At 37.0% G+C, this 25,462-nt stretch overlaps 1 protein-coding gene and 1 long non-coding RNA gene across 2 annotated transcripts in view; one reads left to right on the forward strand and one right to left on the reverse strand.

Annotated features, from left to right (window-relative positions):
• The window catches only part of LOC120540943, a 36,322-nt gene that overhangs the window by 6,092 nt on the left and 4,768 nt on the right, over positions 1-25,462 (forward strand). The window lies entirely within an intron of this gene.
• Positions 545-20,122, reverse strand: adora2aa (adenosine A2a receptor a). The gene is made up of 3 exons (XM_039772143.1): positions 19,719-20,122; positions 7,339-8,459; positions 545-2,524 (listed from the first exon to the last, which is right to left on the reverse strand). Exons 2-3 carry the CDS (start codon positions 7,665-7,667, stop codon positions 1,525-1,527), a joined length of 1,329 nt encoding a protein of 442 aa, XP_039628077.1. The 5' UTR covers positions 7,668-8,459; positions 19,719-20,122; the 3' UTR covers positions 545-1,524.

Here is a 25,462-nt window from a genome sequence, read left to right on the forward strand (position 1 = left end):
AATGGGGGTCAAATTTGTCTTTTTAAAGCAGACTGCTTCATCAGTATACAAAATATGTTGCATACGGTGCACAGTGACTGCCGTTTTCCACAAAGACTTCTTGTAAAAAATTCATAGAGTAGATCTGTATTCGGTATAAGTGAGCCTGAATACATTTACACTGGCCATTAAAATGTGCCTCTGCGATGTCTGCTGCAAACTTTATGTTAAAATAGGAACAGAGTGCTCGTAATGATTCAACAAGAAAAAGTGAAGAGAAGGTAACTTGCCACAATACCATAAAGAATTTTTGTGTTTTTAGCATGATGCCAAGGACTCTCGTGAACATAATAGTGGGTGACATGTGCTGCTGCTGCCCCTCTACTCCCTTTTTAAAGCTGCATAGGTATCATTACTGGCAACCATTCCTCCCACAGCTTTGAGAAATAAAGGTTGAGAACTGGATCACTGGATGCAATTCATACAAACTATTAGTATCTTTGTTGTCAAACTTTTTATTAAAATAACATGGTTAGAGTTTATGCAGTCTGTGTATGTTGGGGGATAAATAAAATACAAAAATCAGTATACATATGACCATAATAATTGATACATTAAAAAGAGGGCATCTTTATTCAGAAAAGTGTTGTGAAAGTGCTGAAAGATTTAACTTTTAAAGACATGTACACCAGTTGCAAAAAGTGTTCAATCCATCATTGTTGCTTTTGGATTTTTTTTAACCCCCCCACACTGGATTACCAAATAAAGTAGATTACAAATATATTTTATATTGTAACACTGGAGAGCTGAATGAAAACTCGAACACTGTAACAGCACACGGTATAAGTAAGGCATAGCCACAAACCTCCCTGTTGAAACACCATTTTCCTAGCCCAATATGTAGGAGGAAGTGTTAAAATTTATGCAACTTAAATAGCAAAATACAGTACTTTTAATTTTCTACCTTTTGGACAACTTACAGAAACACTTCTTTTAATTTGCTATATTTCAAAATGTAAAATCTACTTTGATCCATTTCAAAGAATTTTCCTTTTATTTACATAAGTGATCTTAAATTTTGGTTCTCAGTTTACATTTAGGCCTTTTGTGCATTGAATGAACTGGAATGAACACATGCAGAATATAATGACATCAACTCTATAGTGTATAAGAAAGCAGTTTTCTGTTCTTGTGATAAAACGTGGAGGTTATTTAATGTAAAGGAAATTAACATTTTGGAGTGTTTTTAATTGACGAGGTCTGTTGTACCCACAGTGATGGATTTCTTGTTTCCTTTTTCCAAAATAAATAAAAAGAGTCACTTGAAATCTAAATGTGTATAACACCCCCTGGGGTATAAATAAAATATTAGTCCTTTTTGTTAAGACTTTAGTCTTTTCACCTTCTGTATAAGGTTTGAAACTTCACTCTTAAAGTACAGTATGAATCTTGATTGTTGCTCATTTAAAAAGTTTACTGTAGTTTTAAAAACAGACAAACATTTAACGCATGAATATTTACATTGTAGAAAACTGTCAACAGTAATCATGATACTTCTGAGAGATCTGGATACCAGACATCTTTGTCCTGCAATGTCAGGTTAACATGGACCTCAGTTTGCACTTGTCCTTTTTCTTGGTTTACATTAATTTCTGATGTGTCTCCATTCTCTGTAGGCTCTCCTGACTCTCTGTTGGGAGGTTGGAGTGGGTGTTTTTGTAAAGGTGGCAATGGAAGTTCCACAATGTATCCATTTTGATAAGAAACCACCTGTGTTTTGTATTCTGTGAGTTTTCCCAAGTTATTCTCTGTACTTTTAGGCTCAGTTTCATTGTCATGTTTTCCTGTGTTTACTTTGACAGCCAAGCCATTGGCTTTGATGCTGGCATTGTCCACCATGCTGGCACGTTTTGAGCCATTGCTAGTATTGCCACAACCAGTTCCTTTAAAAAAATGCTCCTTCTTTCCTAAAATGTGGCGTCTAATTATCTTGCGGAAAGTGTGTCTAAACTCCCTTATTCGATAAGCATAAATGAAGGGATTCACCACAGAATTGGCATGAGACAGTATAATTGCTAGGTTTAGGACAATTACTGGTGGTTTTTCACACTGTTCACAAAATAGGTCAAAGCAGTTGATAATATGCAGGGGCAGCCAGCAGAGTGCAAACAGGCCAACAATGAAAGCTAATGATTTTGCAGCATGAATCTCCTTCTGAAGTATTGAACGTGACTTCTCACCATGGACTACTTTGAGTTCAATCTGCTTGAGCTGATGCCGTGCAGCCATAAAGATCCTTAAGTAAATGCCTAGCATAAACAATAAGGGCACCAGGACGCAAGCAAAGAAGTTGAAATAAACCATGTAGTCCATTGTTACCACATTTTTGAAAAAGCATTTCATCATTTCTTCTGGGCACGTTTCGTTGATCTCTTGTTTTCGAGAATTCCAGCCCAGCATTGGTGTCAATCCAATAATGACTGAGAGCACCCAGCAGAGAGCAATGATTCCTTGCGCTCGCTGGCCTGTCACCAGACCATTATACCTAGAAAGACATCAGAGAAATCTTATTTAATAGTTTGACATTATCCATGGAGAGTTGCCAATTCCAAGCCCCTTTACATAACAGTAGGTATTATCATGAAAAATGAGATTTAAATAATAAACACTGAGGGAATGCAGAAAAAGTCAAGACTAAGACATTTACTAATTGTGTTGTAGAATAATAGGCCAATGTTGGTCAAATTGAAATAATATGATTTAACCAGATAACCATTTGTATAGTTCCTTACAGAGTGGACATAATGAGTATTCTAGTTGTTTCAAAACATGTGAATACCTATTATAGAAACGGTGTACTGATGGCTTGTTTCTGTACTACATGTTCTGTGGAAGTTCCAGATAGTTTGTTGTTCAACAAAGTCTGTATAAGATTCACAAAAGGTTTCACTTCTTATTTTCTTATGTGGTAATGTGCTTTTGCAGTAAATTCAATTTTAATTTAAAAGTTGAAAATGGTAATTGTTTGTTAATGTAATGTGAAACTGAATCATCTGAAATATCAAACCCACTATCGCTACTATTCCTCAATCTCTATTAGCTTTTTGTCATTTTTGAGGTCAGGATCATTAAAAATTGATTATTTGTGTAAAGAGCTAATAAAGACTAATAAATCAGTTTAAAGAAGATTCATCAACAGCCAAGTTCCACCATTTTAAGAACCAGAATGTGAACTAATACATTGTTTATACTCATTCCAAAGTTTTATAACTTGTTTTCCAGATTTTCTTAAAGCCTGGGAAAAATCTTGACGTAGTGCAGGGAGTCAATCATTTGCCCTTTTAAGTATCATCTTTTGCTAAGATTATGAGCAACTTTTCCACCTATCTGTTTGAATATTAGGCTATACGCAATGCCTTTTACATCTTGTGCAAATTAATAAGGGGTCTCTCTCAAACATTTTCCTTATCATATATTTATTGTTTACTAATGGCACTTTATTAAAATTACTAAATTACTTATACATCTGCAGTTTATATTAAGTCAAAGATTTTTTTTAAAGTACAGTGAAAAAATAATATAATTTAGTGACCAACCAAACTGCTGAAATGAGTTCCAGAATTGGACTTGTTTTGATCCTAAATTCAGTGCCTTTTTCATTCAAATGATTTGTTTTGGCTCTTATTCGTATATGAAGTGCAGTGATGTGAATTTGCAGCTGTAACCATTTTAGTTTTTATTATTACAATTTAGTAAAATATTTGTCTGTGTTTTTCAAATTTCTAATTCCTAATTGTGGCTTCCTTTCAAATATTCTTAATTATAACTTTTTAACATCTCGGACGATTCAGGTGGGGTAAATGGTGCATTTTCCTGAAAGATCATCCATTATCCAACCCGTTAGGTCACGGGGTTCTGCTGGAGCCAATTCCAGCCAACACAGGGCACAAGGCAGGAAAGAAACCCTGGGCAGGGCGCATACACACACACCCACACACCATGCACACCCTAGGGACAATTTAGGATCACCAATGTACCTAACCTGCATGTCTTTGGACTGTGGGAGGAAACGCACGCAGATACGGAGAGAACATGCAAACTCCACGCAGGGAGGACCTGGGAAGCGAACCCAGGTTTGCTTACTGCGAGGCAGCAGCACTATCCACTGCACCACAGTGCTGCCCCTGGAAGATCACATTACTGAAAAAGTATTCTTACATATTAGTGTTTTATATACACTGCTCAAAAAGGAAGGGAACACTTTATCATCCCAGTCTAATACCAAGTCGGTGAAGCTTCATGGATTTCAATCTGTCCAGTTAGGAAGCACAAGCAATTGTGAATCAATTTCACCTGTTTTGGTGCAAATGAAAGTGATGACAGATGCGCTGGAGAGGCAACAGCAAGACACCCCAAAAAGGGAATGGGTTTTGCAGGTGGTGGCCACAGACAGTTGCTCTCTCCTTATCCTTCTTGACTGACTGACTGTTCTCTAGTTTTGTGTTTTGCTAGTGCCTTTGTCACTACTGGTAGAAAGAAGTGGTACCTGCAGCCCATTCAGGTTGCACTGGTAGTGCTGCTTCTCCAGGATAGAAAATCCATACTTGCCATTCCAAGAAGGTTTGTTAGATCTCCTAGTACAGTCTTAAAAGCATGAAGGAGATACCAGTAGACGGGCCGTTACACAAGGAGAACCAAGGGATGTGCAGGCCAGTGTATGATAAATAGATATACTGTATTTTTATAACCTAACTTTTTCTTTATTTTTTTCTTTTATTTTTTAAAATTAGTATGTCAGTGGAGTACAAGTAAATCATCTAATTTCACAAGACCAATTAAATATCTCTTAGAATAAAATTAGTTAGATGGAAGACGGACGTTTCAGCAGTTTAATTGGAAGTCCATAAAGAATATGGAACAGTTTGGTCCATGCAGCAAGAACACTGTCAACTTGCTAGTTCTTATTTTGGAGTTTTCTCATATACTTGATTGATCCCTTTATGAATGACTCAAAATAAAGTATAAGGAATTAAGTTGATTAAATGAACAACTTTATTTGGAATTTGTTACAGCTGATATAGAACAAAGAGCCTATTCTGATACAGCAGGTCACATTCTGGGCTTTCTGTGTAACTTAATGTGCTGTTACATAGCCACATTTTTATCATAATGAGTGGGCCGGAATGAAAAACTTCAGGGCCCTATAGTGATCCTGGAGCGCAGAATGAGTTCAAAGTTTTGGTACAAAAATAAGTCTGCATTTTATGAATGCTTTCAGCATGTGCAGTACATTATTCTTAGATATGAAGGGATTTTTTTAACCCCTTTTCACCTCCTCTCTTTCCTGGTAGAAGCATGTGGCTTTTTAAATTTATGGATGTATACACTGTTGCTTAAATACTGTAAATTGGTGGTTCCCATACATGGTCATGGGGACCCTTGGGGCTGCAGGATTTTATTCCAAAACACTTCTCTTTTTAACTGGGACTACTATACTAATTAGTTTATGTGTTTTGGAGTCAATGAAGGAATTCCAAAAGTGTTAATACCTTTTAATAAAAATTAAGCAGATCATGTGTTTTTTTTTTGTTGTTTGTTTTGTTTTTGTTTCCCTTTATGTTCATCCTGATTTCTATTCTGCTTTCCTTTATTGACTAATTTGTGGGTCTGACGCTGAAGCAGCCTTTCGTTATTTAGTGTTCCCATGGGTGTTTTGCTTTGCTTATTTTTAATTGTCACCATTAGGATACAATGAAGAGAGCAGACTACACAGAATAAAGAAAAAAATAATAGGAAAAATTACAAAAAATAGTTAAGCATTTAAAGCTATAGCAAAAAATAGAAATATTTCTAAATGTCTTATGATTTAAAAATCATACTGCTGTGCTTTTCTGAATGAAGAATAAGAGATGAGAAAAAAAGACCAGCTAACTAAATGAGATCAGTTATTATCACTTACTGTGAATCCAGTTAGAACAAAAACCTGCAGCCACAGGTTGTACCCATGACTGAGTTTGGGAACCACTGCCTTTAAATGATACATTTTTAAAACCATGATCTCCAGATCCGTGTCTTCTCTCCCTCAAACTTCATTGTAATATAACTGCTATGTGGATATAATTCATGTCTGACTGACTTAAGGAATCCATTATAATATATTTGTCTTTGTGTCATCTCTGCATTCTTCCTGTCAGTGTAGGTCTGCACATCCTTCCCGGCCTCTGTTCCTTGTAAACATCAAGCAGATTTGAGAATGTTCTATTTCAGGTTTGTTGAGGGGTACTGTTGCCTATCCTGGTAGCACTGAGCACATGGAAAGACGTGGGCCTAGACAAAATGCTGGTCCATCACATGGCCTACTCATATACACGTTCACACCCAGGGGTGGCAAACGCCAATCCTGGTCAGCCCCAGTAGCTACAGGTTTTCATTCGATTTTCTTAATTAGCGACTGGTTTTTGCTACTAATTAATTTACTATTTACGACTCAGACCCTTTAAATCAGGGCTGAGCAACGTCAGTCCTGGAGAGTCATAGTGGCTTTAGGTTTTCGTTCCAACCCAATTGCTGCATGAGAAATCATTCATTGCTGATGAAGTACTTACTGCTCAAGTGACATTTTTCTGGTTCATTTTTAGTTACCTCGCTTTTTAAGGTTTTGAACCCTTAATTGCTTATTTTAGCCTTAAATAACTTGTTCATTGTTTTTAACTAGTCCTTATTAGCAATAAGATGCAAATGACAAAGGAACCAACAGTTGTCCATCTACCTTGTCTCCATTTCCACCCATGTGTATTCATCGTTCACTATTTGGTTTAATTGAGTACTTGAACTTGTACGTTAGAATTAAAACAAGCCATGAAATTAAATAAGATTTGTTATTGGTGAGGATTGGCTTCAAATTAAGCAACTGGGTTGGAACAAAAACCTGCAGCCACTGCATCTCTCTGGGATTGGAGTTGGCCTCCCCTCCTAGGACCAATGTGAAACTTCCAGTTTACCTAACCTGTATGTCCTTGGACATATGAGAGGATAATTTAAGTACTACACTAATATGGGAAGAATGTGCAAACTCTACAGAGACATCTGGGGATAAAAATTAAAACCCAGAATGCTGGATCCATGAAGTAGTATTAATACTCTTTTCACCTTGTTGCCCTTGTATAACCTTCTTAATTAAACTCTAAATTTAAAAAGCCACAGTTTGTCAAGCAAGCTGTCTTGTCTTAATGTAGCTCTCATGCGCTATAAATCTGCAGTGCTCACAATTTATAGTTCTTGTAAGTGGCATCAAACATGTTTATATTAAAGTAAGTGATTGGATATGCAGAATACTTAAATTATATGTTTATTTCTTACCTGAGTGGGATCTTAATGGCTATGTAGCGGTCAACTGCAATAGCCAGGAGACTGAAGATGGAGCTCTGAGTCAGTACCAGCACAAAGCAGGCGATAAACAGGCAACCATAAAAGTGAGCGCAAAATCCAGTACTAATGGTAATTGCAAAAGGTATAGCAAGTACGCCCACAGCAATGTCTGCCACAGCAAGTGACACCACAAAGAAGTTGGTAATGTTCTGCAGATTGCTGTTTAGGTACACAGCCCAACAAACCAGCACATTGCCCAGCACAGAGAGCACGGCAATCACCAGCTCCAGGATAATGTAGACCACATCTTTTGTTACCATGATGAGGTGGACCACACTGATGCCAAGCAGGAGGTATGGATGGCTGCTTCAACGTCCATATCTGCAGCTCAGTTTAGCACCAAAAAAACAACATTGTGGAGACACATAAATCGAAGAAACCAAGACTGCAGCAAAAGATTGAATACTTCAAAAGGACTTCAGGTATACGGCTGTAGAAATTTTCCCATGGTTCAGTTCCCTACTAATGCCACTCAATTTTCACTGCAGTGTAGAGCAATCACAGTTGATTCCAGGTGATGTCCATGTTTACTGTCATTCATAGCTCGATGAGTATAGTATCGGTATACTTTTAGCTTTACTGGATATCCACTGCACAACAGTGACTGAGGATATTGCTAGTCAACTGCATTGAGAAATATATTTTATGTGATTATTATCAAATACACATTTGGTCTCTTGTGGTTTTCTTGTATATGAAACTAGTTTATAACCCAGAGAATCCAATTAGCATTTTTCGAAATGTAAATCAATCCATAATGCCAGAGCTGGCTGTCTGGAATGACTTAAAAAAACCAGGGGGTGAAGAGAGACCCATTAACCTCTGATGGCAGCTCAGTGATGAATTTTCAGGCTTTTATCTACTACAGATTTAGAATTTATAAAGGTATGACCTCCACCATGGTAAAATCTAAGATGCTCTTGACTGTCTGTAAAATTTTGCTAATTGTCCCATGTGCTGTAATTAAAAAGGTTGGTGTCAGTTGGATCAATTGGTGTCATTTTCATTCACCTTCATCCTTTGTGATTCATAATGCAGATGCCGTGTTTGCTCTAAGAAATATAAAAAAAAACAAATAAATAAAAATAACATCAACACAATTAAGTACTGCATGCATTTGCTTTATTTTGGGAAAAAAAAACATTTTATAAAAACAGTAGTATTTGAAATTTATTGACATCCTGCCAATCACAGAAAGGAGTGCAATAATGAAACAAGCAACTCCTATACATATAGTATGTCTGTGAATGTTACCTTGGCTGAACCAGGAGATACTCAATATGCTAGTCTCCATGTCTTTGGTGTAATCCAACTACTTTTGGTTGGTTGTAAGGGAAATAAAAAGTGTGTGAATTTTGCTTGACTTTCTCTTTTCAAGCAGGATTTTCCTTAAGCTTTATTTTCAGATACCATTCTGAGTCAAATCAAAAAAGTAGGAATTAGATTGTTTTTGTATTGTCATATTTAATCTTTTCAGGATAATTAGAATGAGCGATTTTCCCTAGTTGCATTTTCTAGGAAAATGCTGAAGAAATGCTCTTCAGGGGTTTGTATGCATATAATGATGTAGGTCTCCAATTACACCGCTCTGTATACATGCGTCACTAGTGAATTATTTAGTTACAGACCTTTGTATGTTATAGGCTAAAAGTCTGTAAAAATTATGCTAAGTAATTGTGACAGTAATACCTTTTTAAATGGTTTGTGGATTGCATGTTGGGTAGAAATTCTGGCTTTTAAAAATCTAGTCTAAATATTATATCACCTGCCTAATTGAATCAAATACTATAAATGTAGAGAGAGCAAATATAAAGGTATATCCATCTTTACATATGTTGCTGTCTCACCTAGTCATGGTAGCCTGTACTCCTAAATATTTGGTATAAATATTTTCCTTGAAAGAACACAATATTTGCTGCACTTGTGAGGTTATGGATATCTTCAGTTCCAGCTGGTTGCTTTTTGTAATGCTGTCCTTTTTCCTCTGTAATCACATTGTCTTAAGAAAAAATTGGAGCTGTTAGTGTTAAATGGGAACTGAGCCTTGTGTGTTTTTTTCTGATAAATGAAGCTCTGTAGACTGCAAAACCAATCCTTATACTTCACAATTAAACCCACCTGGCAGGATTATGTGTGGAAATACCTGCATTCTGAAAGGCTTGGTTGTATTTGGCAGAAAGGGTTCTAACCGTGAAAAAGTTGGCGGTGGAATAAGGGGAGAAAGACATGTCGTCTGATCCATCACACAAATGGTTCTCTCGATAAACATTAAATTAGAAGAAAAATTCAGCAATCTGCTCTTGTCATTTGGTCAAAAGTAACTCCTTTGGGGTTTTATGCAGAAACTGTTGCAAAATACTGTCCTTGTATTAAAAGGTTATGTAAAAGTGTTTTCAGAGACAAGGCCTTTTTGGTCACCAACTAGTGGTGGCCATATCAGTACTGGGAGATCATCAAAAGCTTTAATCATGAGCTGTTCCAGACATTACAGTTGTAAAATGGCTTCTAGCACATAGCTCAGAGATGAGTGCTTTTTGGCAGCAGTTACGATTTGCCTTTTTCTCTGATGTACTGGTGAAAGTGTGAGGATGTTGGAAATGTTTCCTAAACCTGATGTGCCTCATTTTTGCCATCTTTACTAATATTCTGCCCAACAAAATAAACTTCAGTACCTGGTTATACTGAAAACATTGAGGATAACTTATTGTAAATCAACAGCATAACCCAAGATCTCTCTTAATCAAATATCGGCATTTGGTTGTTTTTAAACTAGACAGATCTGAATAAATCAAATTTTACCGTCCTCTTTTATTCATACTGGTGTAGTTGAAGGTGGTGATAAGAAAGCCATGAGCTGAACATTCCAGGTTGTGGTCCCAAGCAGATTAAACACAGTGTCATTAGTTTGGTGCTTCTTCATGAACCTGTCATTAATCTTACTCTCGGGGATTAGAGAAATATATTAGGTGAACATAGAAAGCAAAGGAGCCATTAAATGTTAAAAAGCTATTGATTATTGTGTAAATCTCTGCGCTAATACAGGTTTTGTACAGTGTATTAAACTTGGTGATCAGCTTTTCATGTCCGTAAATACTGTGAGAATGTTTGTGGTACATTCTGAATGCTTATTTTATTTTTTTATCTATTTAAATGCTGCAACGTTTTTGTTGTGAAAGATTTGTGCTGGCATGGTGAGATTATTCTTTCTGAGCTAATACTCAAGTTAATTTTATTTGTGATGACTTGCATCCCTAAATGTTGTCTATGGATGATCCCTGTTAAGGGCTGACACCTTGTAAAGGTCTGGTTAGGGCTACACACCTGAACCTGCCAGGAAAGACTTTGGCCTCCATAACCTTGTATTTGAGAATGTTATGTTGCTACTAAACAAGCGACATGTAACTAGCCAAGGAATTTGGCCAGATGCTAATTTAAATAAATCCACACATCATGAAAATTACAGAGAAAAGGAAAAAAATATTAAACTATTTCATTATTTAAGCTTGTGACGATGCAGTGGAAAAGAAATGATATCTGTGCTGCTGCCACGTACACAAGGAGTTTTTACGCTATTTCCTATTAAGAAAATACATCATTAATGATGTGAGTTTGCTACAGATCATTTGAATGCCTCCATTAACCTTAGTAACCTCATTATCAGTTGTTAAACATTTGAAACACTCTGTTCTTTATAAATTGAAAGAAATCCTGAACTTCACTTTAGCTTATGGCGCACAACAACCCACTATAACCCTGCAATGTCCATTCCTGGTTTTTCTGGGATGTGGAGCCTTTTTCAGCGTCTTTATTAGGTTCAAGAATAAATGTAAACTTGGCCAGGATACCTTTTATAGTACAGGTATGGTCTTGAATTTAAAGGGAAATTCATAAGAGCACATTTGCCAATCATGTTTGAAATTAAATTACATAACGGTCTTCTGAGGTTAATGTAGTGCAAGAGGCAATTGGTCTCTCAAAAATATTGATCATACAGTAAAATTGGTGCTGTTCAAAATGGTGTACGGCAAAATAATTTGATACCAATGCCTTTTTGTTCTTTTTAGGTTTGATTCTTTCTAGAGGTGGGGTAGTCAAATATTTATGTATGCTACTGTATTTTAATAGGTAAGTAAATGCCTTCTGGCTACATCTCTGAAATATTGCTCATGTTAGCTATAAGAAAACTGGTAGAGGACACTGAATAATTAATTTAATTTGTAGTATTTTTCTTGCAGGCTATTATATAGAGATTGGCCATAATTGTAGATGTGTTTGCTTTGAATGTTTTTGGGTTAACAAATATGCAAAATGATCACAAATGTTAAGATCCCAATGACCTCTGGACCCTGTGATATTAGAGATTATCATTTAAAAAAAAAAAAAAAGATCTTGTTGAGGTTTATGTATATGCCTGACATGGAAAAGTTGGAGAAACAACCGTTAACTATGAAATTTGTACTTTTGTTAAAGACATTACAAATACTGTGTATGAGGTGGGCTTCTTGGTGGACTTAGCCTATATGAATTACCACAGGATATTGACACACCCCATCTCATATGCGTTGTCTCGCTCTCTGCCATTACCCTTTGACTGCTCATTATAATAACAGAACTGCCATTGAGAGATGTTGTGCACTTTGCTTGTGGAGGATAGTGTTGATTCAAGAAAAGGCCACAGTTATGGGAGTGTTCAATGCTTTAAAACATTGGAGGCAGGAAAACAAAACAAAATTTAGTATGCCTGTGTTGTGGGAAACTACTTCAAGCTGGTGAGAAGGCTTCCAGCTGCTGTTCCCATGAGGCACAACAGCATAACAGAATCTGTGCCATTGAGTATTGTGCTGTATGTTGTACAAAATCCTCCCATGGTTAAGAGATTTCCTCAAAATAATACACTTTGTGTAAACTTGCGAGACAGGTGTTTTGTGTTTAATTGCAATAAATATATGGATTTCAACGCCGTGTTTAGCACTGATGCCACACATCTCCTGGGACTTATGTTTAATTCCTGCTCCATTCAAATTACAGTATATGTGGAGTTTATTCTTTTCCCTATGTCCTTTTGGGCTTCTCCAGGAAGTCTACTTTCCACCTACATCCCAAAAATGAACATAACGGATTAATCAGTCTTAAAATTTATAAGGTATGGGCGTGCGTATGACTGCATTTTTGATGAGCTGGCATCCTGTTCAGGGTTAGTTCCTGTTGCCTCCCTTTTGGGTTTGATTCTATGCAACCCAGTTATAAAATGAAAATCATATCCTGAAAAAATGAGTAGTTAAATATAACAGCAACTAAATGTGTCTGTCTGTATAGGACAGATTCATTTGACGTGAAACACAGATATAATGTGGTGATTTCATGTGCTTGGCTTCTGGAACATGTGTAGTGTCTAACATCCTTTACATTCTGCTCATGTGTTGGTTTGTGACTCATGCTTCCTAGAGTGAAGTCCTTTTTGTTGTTCAGAATGCTTTTAGTTGATTTAACCTCGGTGAGAAACTACAGACTGTATTGCTAAGCTCACTGATCATGCTAAAGTTTCCTTCTTTATTGTAATTTTTATTCTTCTACCTTGGTTGAACTTATTGGCACATCCCAATCTGAAGTTATTGTCGTCTGTGAAATTGAGTGGAGCTACAAGAATCTTAGACTTTGCTCTGGGTAAAGGTGATTGTGAGGTTGATGGGACAATTTGTATAGTAGAGTCAGTTTTGCTGCTGTTGTCCTAGACCAAGTCTTTAAGAAAGGTTTTATATGCTAGTCTATAGCTCTATTCAGTATTTCCATGAGCCATAGGTAGTGACTGAGGGAACACAATTGCCAAAACAAGTAGTTTAAAACGTGGTACCCTTCCATAGTGGCTAGGCATTACTTGCTGTGGTAAGGTGAGGAGTGAAACTTGGAGTAAAATTACTACCTCTGCAGATGGAGAGGACCTAGCGAGGCAAGTAATTAGGGTGCTTTCGGAGCCCTTTACACAGGCGATATATGATTGATGCCCTTTGGGAGAGTAAATGGGACTACAGTACACCCAAAATGTCTTTGATTTACAAGTTATCTTAGGTGGGTCTGGAAGTGTTAGATAAGTTGCCAGGAAGACCTGGAAACTATTGTTGGGGAAAGGGAGGGTTGCTCTGTCCAGCTCTGTCTATTACTACTGTAACTTCATTAGTGAAGCTATAAGTGGAATAAAACTTAAGTTGGCACATTGTAGAGACAAAACGTGATGATGTTGGGTAATAAACACTTCTTAGAGCGGAATAATTCCATAGTAAGCTCCATGTTATTGCTGAACCCATTTCTCCCAAAGTAGGGCCATGTTATCTTTTGCACATATAGTGTGAAGACCTACAGGTTAAATGACTTATCCATTACCATAAAGCGCATATGAAGTGGGAACACTTGACTTGAGCATTCCTAGTTTTCATGCTCTTTCTCTGTACGTTTATCAATCGTTTGCTCAGAGGTTGATGCGCTTGCTGCTTTCTGAGCAGCTCTTCTGTTTTCCACCCTAGCGACCCACTTCTTCTCTTCTTACACCGACATCTTTTCACGTTAAAACTGATAAAGTCAGTGTTTGTTGCAATTAATTAGTACGTTTTCTTTAATTGTACATTTAAACTGGCATTTAAGTCTTCAATCTGCCTCGAGAATGATTTGATATGAAGAGGCAGGGGAAGTGACAACGAAGGTGATAGAGATTAGAACAGCGTTCGTACGCATGCTGCCCTGGTGCCGAGAGTTGATTCCACGATAAAATTAAATTAAAAACAGAGGAATAACCTTGGAGGTCATTCATCACCCTGAAAAGCGGATAGTAGACGTCACATAGTATATGTGTACCAAATTTCAGGTTAATCAGTCAAATGGTTTGCAGGCTGCAGGTTATTTAAAATCCTGGACAGACAAATGGACGACCACTGTAACGTATTATATATAAAGATGTATAAGCCACTATGTGTGCTACCTCTAGATAAACACTAAAAACAAAATGCTTTTTCTTGTTCAGTCATTATTTCCAAGGTATAACATTTGAAAGGTATATTAGGAGAGGCAAAAAGGCTTGTTCTCATTGTTCTAATGTCAATTAAATATATTAAGTCACAATGTGGCTGTTTGGTGCCATACAAGGAGAAAATTCTTTAGATGTATGCTGTGAATTGAACCACATGCCTGGCAGACCTCTTCTTCTACATTACATTTACTTATTTATTTTGAATGGAAGAGTTACTGACATTATTCAAATAATTAATAATAGAAAATATTTCCATACTGGAAAAATTCAGAAAGGTAAATGGGTACAAATCCAAATAAACTGAAGTGAATGCCACTTCAATACCTCATGGGCGAATGCATTTTGATTTTTTATTTTTAAATATGCTGATGGAAACTGAGCTACTACAGCATTGATATTGAATCACTGAATGTGTAGCAGGAATATATTTTGTGATATTTTTTAAGGCCAGTAATAGTAGGACCATGTAAATTCTGTTGCTTTATAGCTGGGTTGACTCTGCATCCAGTACAGAATCTGTACTTGTATTAAGCAGGAGTAGACAATAGATAGATAATTGTATTAAGGAGGATGATGCAGCGATGCCTTTTGTTTGGCTTGTGGCTATCACTGGTTATGTGGACTGTTTGTGCATTTTCTGTCTGTCTTGTTGGTTTCCTCCTATCTCTCAATGATAGATCAGTTAAGATAGTTAGTGACTGAAAATGCTTTGATAGACTAGTGTCAATCCAGATTTGTGTCTTCTACAAGTAACTTACTGCAACCTTGTAAAATGAAATCAGGATTCATAAAACTTATTGGATATTTTATTATGCTTAGAATTTCACATGACTGTTTCTACGTTGAAATTTGCATTTATTTTTGCCCTATGGGATTTTATAATGATTTGATTTGATTTAATGTTGTGGTTGCTTTTACTTGCTCTATTTCTTACCTTCTGTTACAAGTACACATTAAAATTCCATTCTTTGAAAGCAAACAGTTCCATATGCTTCTTATACATGTATATTAATTGGACAGTAGAAGACTAATAAATCCTTCATGTGTGTACTGTACTTGAAAAAGTCCTGATGGATAAAAGTGTTTTATTGCCGCTTTGCAGACAAGTAAAAGTGGGGAGAAATCATTAGCCATTGTAATACTTCACAATATTGTCAGTCAGATTAGTTTGAGGATACTTTTTTAAGTTTTTAAAGAAGTAGAAAAAAGTATTAGTTTAAACGAAATGGAAAATTCTAGATAGACAGATAAACAGTATATGTGATGACTCTTACCATCTCCTACTTAAATTGTAACATAGCTTCACACTTTATATTTCAGCTGCAAAGGCAAACTCCAGTAATATAAGGTTATGGTGTCTGTAATTGTTCTCTCCCAAATCAGATGCTCAAATGACACTGTTAATGGTTAAGGCATCTTTGGCAAGAAAGGAAAGCTGTTTATTTATTCTCAGATCACTTTTGAAGATTAGTTTTCTAGAGGGTGAGAAGATCATTCTGTTTCTCAAGTTTGTTTGTGTAGCTGTATGGTAAGATGACCCAGTATCTCTCTGGATACTTTTTAAAAGTAGTCGCAGTGTCCATATTCTAAAACAAACATGTCAAGAATGCACAATCTCTCTATATAGGCAGGATAACAAGCCCGGTATAAAACATCGGTCCTCAAAGCTGTGAGTTAACACTGCAAACATCTGTGCCAATGTGAGGACAACTGTGGAAGATCCCAGTTCGTACACTATTTAAAAACACTTGAAGGCAGCTCCATCACCTACAGTGAAACATGGACTCTGAAGACCATCGTAATTGAAACAATTAAAAAGTTTTGTCAGAATCTTGCTTTCCTAACAGTGAAGATGTGCTAATATACGCTTTGTAGTCCAGAAATCACAGTGAAACACCTGTGAATACCAACAGACAAAGATAACTTATCAAGTATGTTGACAGCTAATAGATATATTGCTAACACATACCTGCTTTGCTGCTGGAACCAGCTGGACTGGTTTACAAGTGGGAGTTTTTAACTGTCTTTCTGACCCTCAAAATAATTACGGACAATTTATCAGTGCAACATCTCATGAAAGAGACACTGCTTTTTTAGCTTAGGAAATACCTTTCAATTTATCTGTGAGAATTAGACACCTTTTTAAGGGCTTTGGTCTTCAGTATGTTAGTATGTAATTTAGCCAGTGCAAATGTAATAGATGAAATAGCTTTTAGGAACCATTTGGTGTTCGTGTTATTCAGGTTTACATAGGACTTTGTGTCCAGGGGCAAATGTATTACTTTTCCCTTTTCAGATTATTTCAACACTACACAAAAAAATATACAAAAAAAAATCTATGATTCCTGTATATCAACATTAAGTTTTCTTAGGGAAAACTAATTGACCTGTAGGAAATTGCATTTGAATTGACCCATTGTTTACAGTAGCAAGTTTGTTTTCTCTGGTTACTATTGTTTCCTTGCACGTCACGAAAGATGTATATGATAGGTTAATTGATGGCTGTAAATTTGCCTTCTATGAGTGAATGTGTTTTGTTTGATTCTGTTTTGTAATTATATGGCATCTCCTCCAAGGGCGTTTACAAATTTTGATTGTTCCAGGGTCTTTAGCCCCCTTTGTGGGTGTCTGAGTATAAATGAACAACATCAAGTTTTTGCATTCCCCCTTAGGGCTTCAAACACGTTTAGAATATGTATTAGAACTTTGAAAAGTGTGTGTGGGTTTTAATAATAAAAGAATGAAAAGATCACAGGCTTGGCACCTAAGGGCTGATGCCACTAATGTCCTTGGGGGAATCATTTCAACTTTATGCTAAGTTTGTCAGTATAGGCTTTAGCTTGCACCTTGGTTTTTTCCATCACCATGTACATTTAGCACATTAAATTGTGCTAAACATTACAAGGCATTAATGGACATCTAAGCAAGTACTTGTAGAAGTCTCCATATCTTACTGTAGTTTTTTTTTTTTTATCTGGCAATAGGAAGAAATGTGGAATTTTCATAATATGATGTAGTGACCTACTAAGTTGTCAGTATTTTGACTTTGCCTGTAACCTAATGTGTAACATTGACCAAGTTACATAGCCTTTTAAAGTATGCCATAGGTCTTTACAATTTAAGCCCATCATGTCACAGAAAAATGTGTGGTATCATCAAGGTGTGGTTTTAGCCCCCCAGTGGTATTTTCAAAGTAGAATTCGTTTTTAAACATAATTGGTTCATTACCTTAACATTTTGGCAGCAAAAAAGAGGAGGAGTTTGTAAAAGAGAAATTGCAAAGGGCAAGATAATTATCTGACAGTGCAAGTAGTGGAGCTATAAAAAGTTGACAATGAAAACAGTTGTGCTGCTACCCTTGATGGATCACAGGTCACCAGTTTACTCCATCTTCAGGTAGCCGACAGGCTTAAGAAATGTCGACATGCGGACCGTTAACCTCAAGATTTTATCAGGAGATCGTTCTGAAAGTCTGACCATCAGGAACCGGCCTTTTGTAATGCGACAGTACTTCATTTGCGCCACCACCCGCGTAACCCAAAGATTACAATGTTTGCCGTCAAGAAAGGGAAGCAGTTAAGCCAGGGTTTGCATTCAGTCTTAACCTCACCAAAATTGCAAGAGGATATTTTTTGTTGTTGTTTTTGTTGTTTTTTTTTTTTTACAGTAGCCTCTAAAATACCGACTCTTCTTAAGGTGCAAAGAACAGGGGTCACATTGTGCCCTGATAACAATAAAGCTCCACATTGTGCCCTGATAACAATAAAGCTCACCTCATGCAGTATAAGTAAGTTCGTGATCAAGAAAACCATCCATTTATTTTTGGAGTTTGCTTTATCCAGCTTTTGCCAGGGTAGCTTGTATTGTGTCCCGGTAGGAACCGAGGCCGGACAACCAGAACATAGACGGACATATTTGTATAGTCGCAGTCCAATACAAAACCATGTAATTCAGATTGTCATTTTAAAATATACCGGCCACGGTTAAGTTGACGATGCTGGCGAAGATACAGCCACATCTCTATTTTATGGAGGAAACGGCTAGTAAAACTGTCAAATAATGTACAATAAGGCGGGGTTGGAGAGATCCTGTGTACGCCTTTTACTGACTTGAGTGTGTAATTAGGTGTAAAAATTCCTTGGGTGGTGAGTGGAGTTTGCTGGTTCTTCACTAAACTATCATGATACAGTATTGGTAAGTGAGGGATGTGTACGTGAGTGTTAGCTACGAAAGAGTAGACGCCTGGCTAGAATTGTTTGTTACGTGGCGCTGGATATGATCCGTTCAGTCACGGGGATGGTGATTAAAAAATAGGCTATATAGATCAGATCAGGTCATCCCTAGGTGGCAAATATGATGAATTGCTTAGAATTACCGTATAGTTAAAAAACGTCAGTTAATTACGAATGATTACAAATGATAACAAATGATCGTCAGTAGTTTCCTTGGCAGCTTAACCCTGTTAACAATGTTCGCTGTTTTCTTAAATATTTCAGTTGTGGTTACCTTCATGGTAAACATTTTTTGTGCTGTGGTTTTTTTTGTTTTTTTTTGTTTTGTGGTTGATGATAAAATACCCGTTATCCAAACCGTGAATATATGTCCAATATGATAAAATACAACACGATACAGTAATTCCCCTATAGATGTCTCAATGAGTTTCCCCCTTTCTTTATATTGTTATCCAATAATAACTGGACCTTATTTTTGCACTTGTGAATATTTTGCTAATACTATAGATCGTATGGGGGCGTAGCGTGTATTTGACAATAATGACTGTTAGAAACATATTCGTAAATGCATGACAGAACTTTCTTTGGTGGTATTTCGCTGTTTTTGTTAAAGTCATGGCTTTGATTTCTCAAAATCCACCCTTGCTTAAGAGGTTTGGACAAATATTGTTAAAGTCATGGCTTTGATTTCTCAAAATCCACCCTTGCTTAAGAGGTTTGGACAAATATTGAAGCTACATTCCTACAATAGTAAACTCGGAATCCATAAATAATTTGGTCATGTCTCAACAATTGTTGAGCAGAGGTAATATATGTGACGAAAACAAGCTGTGTTATTCCCTCCCAGGGCAACACCTTTATTTTGCTGATTGGGTTATTTATTTGTGGAAAGTCACATTTTTAAATATTACAAAGACAAATATTTAGACAACGTAAATGTGTATGGTTAAAAAAAGAACAAACTTTTTAAATTCATGAAGTTGTACATGTTGCTGTCGCATATGCACAATAATCCAAGTAAGACAGCAAGAGAGAGAAAAAAATAAAAATAAAGTACGCACCTCTCTTTAGCCGCAGTGCACTTCCTGTATTCAAGTACAATCAATGCTTTGATGCCTTTTCCCGAACGCGCAATCCGTTAAGTGGCATTTAAATCATCAATAAAACTGGGTTTCGGATATTCAGTCCGAATGACTAAGCCGATACCATATATTCCGCCGTTTATATTTGGTCCTCTTGATGTTTTATATCATTTGTCCGCTTTTTCCTGTTGACGACTCTAACGAGAAGATCCATCCCGCTTGATAATAGCGCATCTCGTTTGAAAAAGGGAGAAAGCCGATGTGTGCTTAGCCACGTTTTGTAATCCGCGATGTGTAAGTCGCTCTGACGCAGTGTTTCCTCCACCTCGTGGCTTCCCCGGCTTGATGAGCTTGTCTTTGAGTTTCCATCCGAGAGCGCGTTGGCTTTTGAAGAAGCGCAAAACTAGCCAATCGACAGTGCTTCCAAAGACCCCACTCCACCCCCACCACCTCCGCTTTGTAACCTTAGCGCGTGCTTCTTGGTTCATCAGTCGCAGGAAGAGTCCCGCAGAACTGCTTGGCGAGGAACGATCGATGCATTTTTCTCTTTCTTCATTTTTAAGTTTAAAAACAAACGAAAAAGGAAACTGCTTTTAACAGCAGCACAGTGAGAAAAGCGACTTTAATTTCAAATGCGCTACATACTGTACGTACAGTAAATGCATTCTTCTATGTCGGCATTCCATTACGTTATATTAACAAGAAACGTGAGAAATGTATTAAAAAAAACAAAAAACTTGTCACTAATCAACTTGCTATTATTGTAGTGCTTCCCCAGTATCTTATTTTACTCAATTTTTGTTATGTCTGCCACTCTCCAATTCCGAACTATTGACAAATTGGACAAGGTCTTTTTGGAAGAGAAAACCTATTACTAACCCCGTTGTTTACAAAATCCAAAATGTCCAATAAACAGGTGATCTTATGCCAGCATGGGGTGATAGTGAAGCTGCCTGCTAGAGATGGTGGCATAGAGTGTTTGGATAATAACTTTTGTATATTTATAGCTAATTACAAAGCACTGTATTCACTGAAATTACACTGTGATTAAAGCTTTATCAGTTAAAGCATTATTATGAGTAATGAGTTTATGAAACATCTCTAACATGTTCAGAGTAAATACTTCATATTTGTCATTGTATATAAGATTATCTGCTTTTGTTTTAATATTATCATTCTTGTAGTAAAATTGAGACATGCAGAGAATGTATTGAAATTTACCTTATGTAACATAATTAGAAAATGCAGCATTGGTTGGGAAAGTAACTGTCATCTAAAATTTTTTAGTTCTTTTGCACCAGTACACAAAGAAGAGCTTGAAGTAAGCAGGTACTCCAAGGTATATAGTGGCCACAATCCTAGAGTAATTACACCTTTTCTTTTAGCACTAGGGGGCCTGGAAATTTTACATCAGTCGTCGTCACTGTACCGGATCCTTTTCTTAGCATACTGGCAAGTTAGAGATTTCGATTTTTGAATAAAGATTTTCACTCTAATGAAAAGTATGCCATTGTTTCCAGTTCAAGAGACAGGGCTGAGGTTAAATGTTTGATATAATGGATTGCTCATATATAGCATCTTGACTTGAGTAGCAGTACCTTTTTCTGAATGTTCATTGAGACCCCCAACAGAACAACTGCTCATTGATTGACTGTCAGTGTTTATCAGAACATTCTACGTTTCACCGTACTTTGCATAGCAGTATTAGTCAGTCCCTTACAGTAAACCTTCACAGAGGACTTGTGGAGTGAATGTCACTGTATTGCCATGAAAAGGGTATCACAAGTAATTTGGTGCCACTTGAAACACTGGTACAAAATAGAATTAAAAATCCTCATCGACAAAATATGATAAAGAGAGACCTGAATATACAGTAAGCATTAATTGTTCTTATATAGCATCTTTATTATGAGTGTTTAACTGATGTTCTGTCTCTTGAACTGGAAACGATGGCATACTTTCTATTAGAGTGAAATATATTAATGTAAAATTCTACCTGAACAAGATCAGAACGACAAATTGCCTCAAAACAATCTATATCTACTTTGATCACACAATCAGGGTGGAAATGGATATCCAATAAAAAGACAGCATAGTCATTATGACCTGTGCTGTGGAGTAATTGAGCATTGGATGTCATGTAAAGTCAATAACAAAATTTTTAATTTATCCAGAGAACACTTTTTAGTAAAAGCATTTTATGTTCAAGCAAGACCCCATCTCAATGATTGTGGCAACACCTCCCACTTTAGAAAGCATATTACACTTGGCTGTAACTGGAGACTCTTGTCTATGATCCTGTATTTACATGTGACACCAGGAAGTGGTGCTCCAATTTTTTAGAAAAATGGTTCATCGATTCAGAACCCAAGGTATGGGTAATGAATAAGATTGTGGGTTCCACTGCACAGACAGAGTACCTTCCAAAAATATTTGTGTTAGGTGTAGTATTATTTTAGCCATCTCCAGGTGTTAATACTTTCTTCCACCTCATGGGAGATGTCAGTCTCATTGCTAAGATGAACTGATGCCAGCCCACCACAGCAGAATGCTTCATATCCAACAATATGCTAAATTCACCAGGAGATAATTAGTTAATAGAAGATATTACAATGGTACAAACCTTTTTTTTCTGTTGTGCTGGGTCAACATGGTCTAATTTTTTTTTGAGTGCATGTGTTGGAAGCAGGAAAAGCGTACAAGCATAAGGATCTGAGTCACTTTGACAAGCGTTGGAAATCCTAGCCTTCAAAAGCCTCAGGGATGCCCTCTTGTGCATCTGCTATGTACCTTAATGAACATGTACCAATAGGTGTCCAGAGCACGCAATGCTGAACTTTCATAAATTAGGACAACTAGTGACAGGATCATGGGCAACCAAGTCTAGCCTGTCTGGTCCTATCACACAGAAGAGATACTGTAGCACAATTGGTTAAAAAAACAAACTTAATGCTGGCCATGAGAGGGAGTTGTCAGAACTCACAGTACATCACAGCTTGCTGCATATGAGGCTGTGTAGCCACAGACCTGTCAGAGTGCCCATGCTGATCATTTTCCACCAATGAAAGTGCCTACAATGGCCATGTAAGCATCAGAATTGGGCCATGGTGCAATGGAAGAAGGTGGCCTGGTCTGATGAATCATGCTTTTTTTTTTAGATCATGTGGATGGCTGGGAGCGTGTACATCTTTTATTAGGCGAACAGATGGCAGTAGGATGCACTATTGGAAGTAGGTAAGCTGGCGGAGGCAGTGTGACACTTAGGGCAGTGTTCTGCTGGGAAACCTTGTGTCCTTGCATTGACTTGGATATAACTTAGATACATATCACCTTCTTAAAGATTTCTGCAGACCACGTACACCTCTTCATGGCCACAGTATTCCCTGATGCCAGTGGCCTCTTTTGGTAGCTCAACATTCCTTGCCACAGTGCATAAATTGTTCAAGAATGGTTTGAGGAACATGACAAAGAGTTAATGCTGCTGACTTGTCCTCCACTTGGTCCCACCTCGCATCTTACAAGGCTTAAAGGATCTGCTGCTAAAGTCCTGTTGGCAGATAGGACAGGACACCTTCAGTGGACTTGTGGAGTCCATGCCTCGATGAGTTAGGGCTGTTTTGGTGGCACGAGGGAGACCTACACAACATTAGGCAGGTGGTTTTAATGGTGTGTTTTATCAATGTGTGTGTATAATTTACACCATTAATGAAATCAGCTTTGTAGTTTAAAGTACAGTAGCATGAGTACTAGGTTACTCTTCATAGTAAAGACTTTTTAAGACTACCTGTCGTTTGGGTATACAATTGATTACCTGAACAGTCCTACTGTTTTGAATTTTATGAGGCAGGTAGAAGATAAGAAATATATGAGTTACTCTGTGTATACTTTTGTCAAAATGGTTGTAGCCAATAACATTTGGGCAAAGATGATAAGTGAGAAAATATGGTAGGATATACAGATGGCTTAACTGCCTCAGGCATAAGGACATTATTGCTTTGCAGTATCCAGATAGAGGTTGGCAAATAATTTTGGTCTGCTAACACGAAACCGTGTGAGCTTTGATTCATAACTTTGTTTTTGGCTGAGTAATATTTTGTTGAATCCTCCAGAAGTTGTTTTCAGCTGTTGTTGCCTCGCCCATCTAAAAGTTATTCCATCTAACCAAAAATAGATTATCATTCAAACAACCAATTCCATCAAATTGCTTTTTTTTTTTTCTTTCTTTTTCTACACACTACAGGTGGTGTAGGAATCTGGGGGCATATATTAGCACAGGCAGTGTAAGGCGGAAACATTTCTACTTTTATTTGTACCAGCAAGTATTTACATTTTCTGAAGCAGTGTAATGACTTAGTGGACTTCTGGGAGCTGCTAATTTGTCCCAGGCCAAGGCAGCAATCAGGGCTAGACAGGATGCTATTCTATCACAGGTCTCTTTATACTCCATTTCTTGAATTAACAGAACTTACACATCTTTAGGATGTTGTAGAAAGCTGGATCATCTGTAGGTGAGTTGTGCAGGGAAAATGTGAACATCAATATATACTGCACAATTGTGCCGACAACAGATGCATTGAAACGAGAGAAATCAAGGAACAGGATAACACTGTAAACATCACAGCAAGGACAATATTGCACAAGATAATGTGTTTTGTTGTTTGGACAGGCAGGCTAAGTGGCTCATACTCCATGTGTGGCTTATTACTTGACACATTGTGATACATTAACATTGACCAGCTGATGTGTTTTGTACATCACTGACCCTCTTCACTTAGAATTGCATTTATAGTAAATGAGTGCTAGCATATAGAAATAAGACTGACTTGGTGGTATTCTTTAAAATGTATGGCTGAGGGGTTTACATGATCATGACTAAAATATAAAAAATCAGAAGGCAGCCATTGTGTTGGCGGCTATCTTGTATTTGCTGTGTTTCTAGAGTGTTTTTGGTTATGTGCAAGAACAAAAACAAAAGAGAGTTGTCAAATTCAGGGCACGGCAGAAACAACCATGTAAAAGTGACAACATTCACTCTCAGCAAGATATATTTAAGTACGTTTTCAACTTTATTCCACTGTATTGAAGCTCTTCAACGTAAAACACCCTGCTGATAGTAAATATATTTGTGTACTAAAAATGACAGTTCCTGTTCAGTTATCTTTCCAGGAAAGCTTTAGGATTCCCCTTTCACTGAATGAAAAAGGAAGCTAAAGTGCTGTTCTTCTGTTAGTTTTTTTATTAGTAAAGCTCTGTTGTTAGTATGGTTTCTCCTTAACTATTGAGATGGCCTATAGTGCTGGGCTTCAGGCTTATTCAGCATTGATTGTATAGGAAATGGTTTATCATTTTCAGATAAAAATGGTGGTGACCATAAACACAAACATTTATAGTATTTCAGTGGTTTAATTGCCATGTGTTGCAGCCATTTATATAAAAGGAATAGTTGAAAACAAATAAAGAAGTTGATGTGGGCGATTGCAGAAGCAATTCTGATTAAGTGTTTGAGTTCTGCATTCATGTTCTGTGAAATGTTTGGTAAGATTCTTTTCTCTTTACTCTGATTTATATATCAAGTAGCCACTTGGATCAAGTTCTTTCAGTATGTAGACCTTTTGATTAGGGTGAATGAGAATGGAAAACATGAAGAATTTTAGGAATACTCGGTGTAAAACAGAAGCAGTCCTGTAAAAGTTTAAAACCGGTAGTCGTTGGCTTGACATTTT

This window comes from Polypterus senegalus, chromosome 12 (assembly GCF_016835505.1).
Source record: "Polypterus senegalus isolate Bchr_013 chromosome 12, ASM1683550v1, whole genome shotgun sequence".
Lineage (NCBI taxonomy): Eukaryota > Metazoa > Chordata > Cladistia > Polypteriformes > Polypteridae > Polypterus > Polypterus senegalus.

Coding starts and splice junctions, on each gene's coding strand:
- adora2aa (XM_039772143.1), bottom strand. CDS start 7,667: ATGGTAACAAAAGATGTGGTCTACATTATCCTGGAGCTGGTGATTGCC. Junction 2,525..7,338: donor GCCATTAAGATCCCACTCAG/GTAAGAAATAAA, acceptor ATGTCTTTCTAG/GTATAATGGTCTGGTGACAG.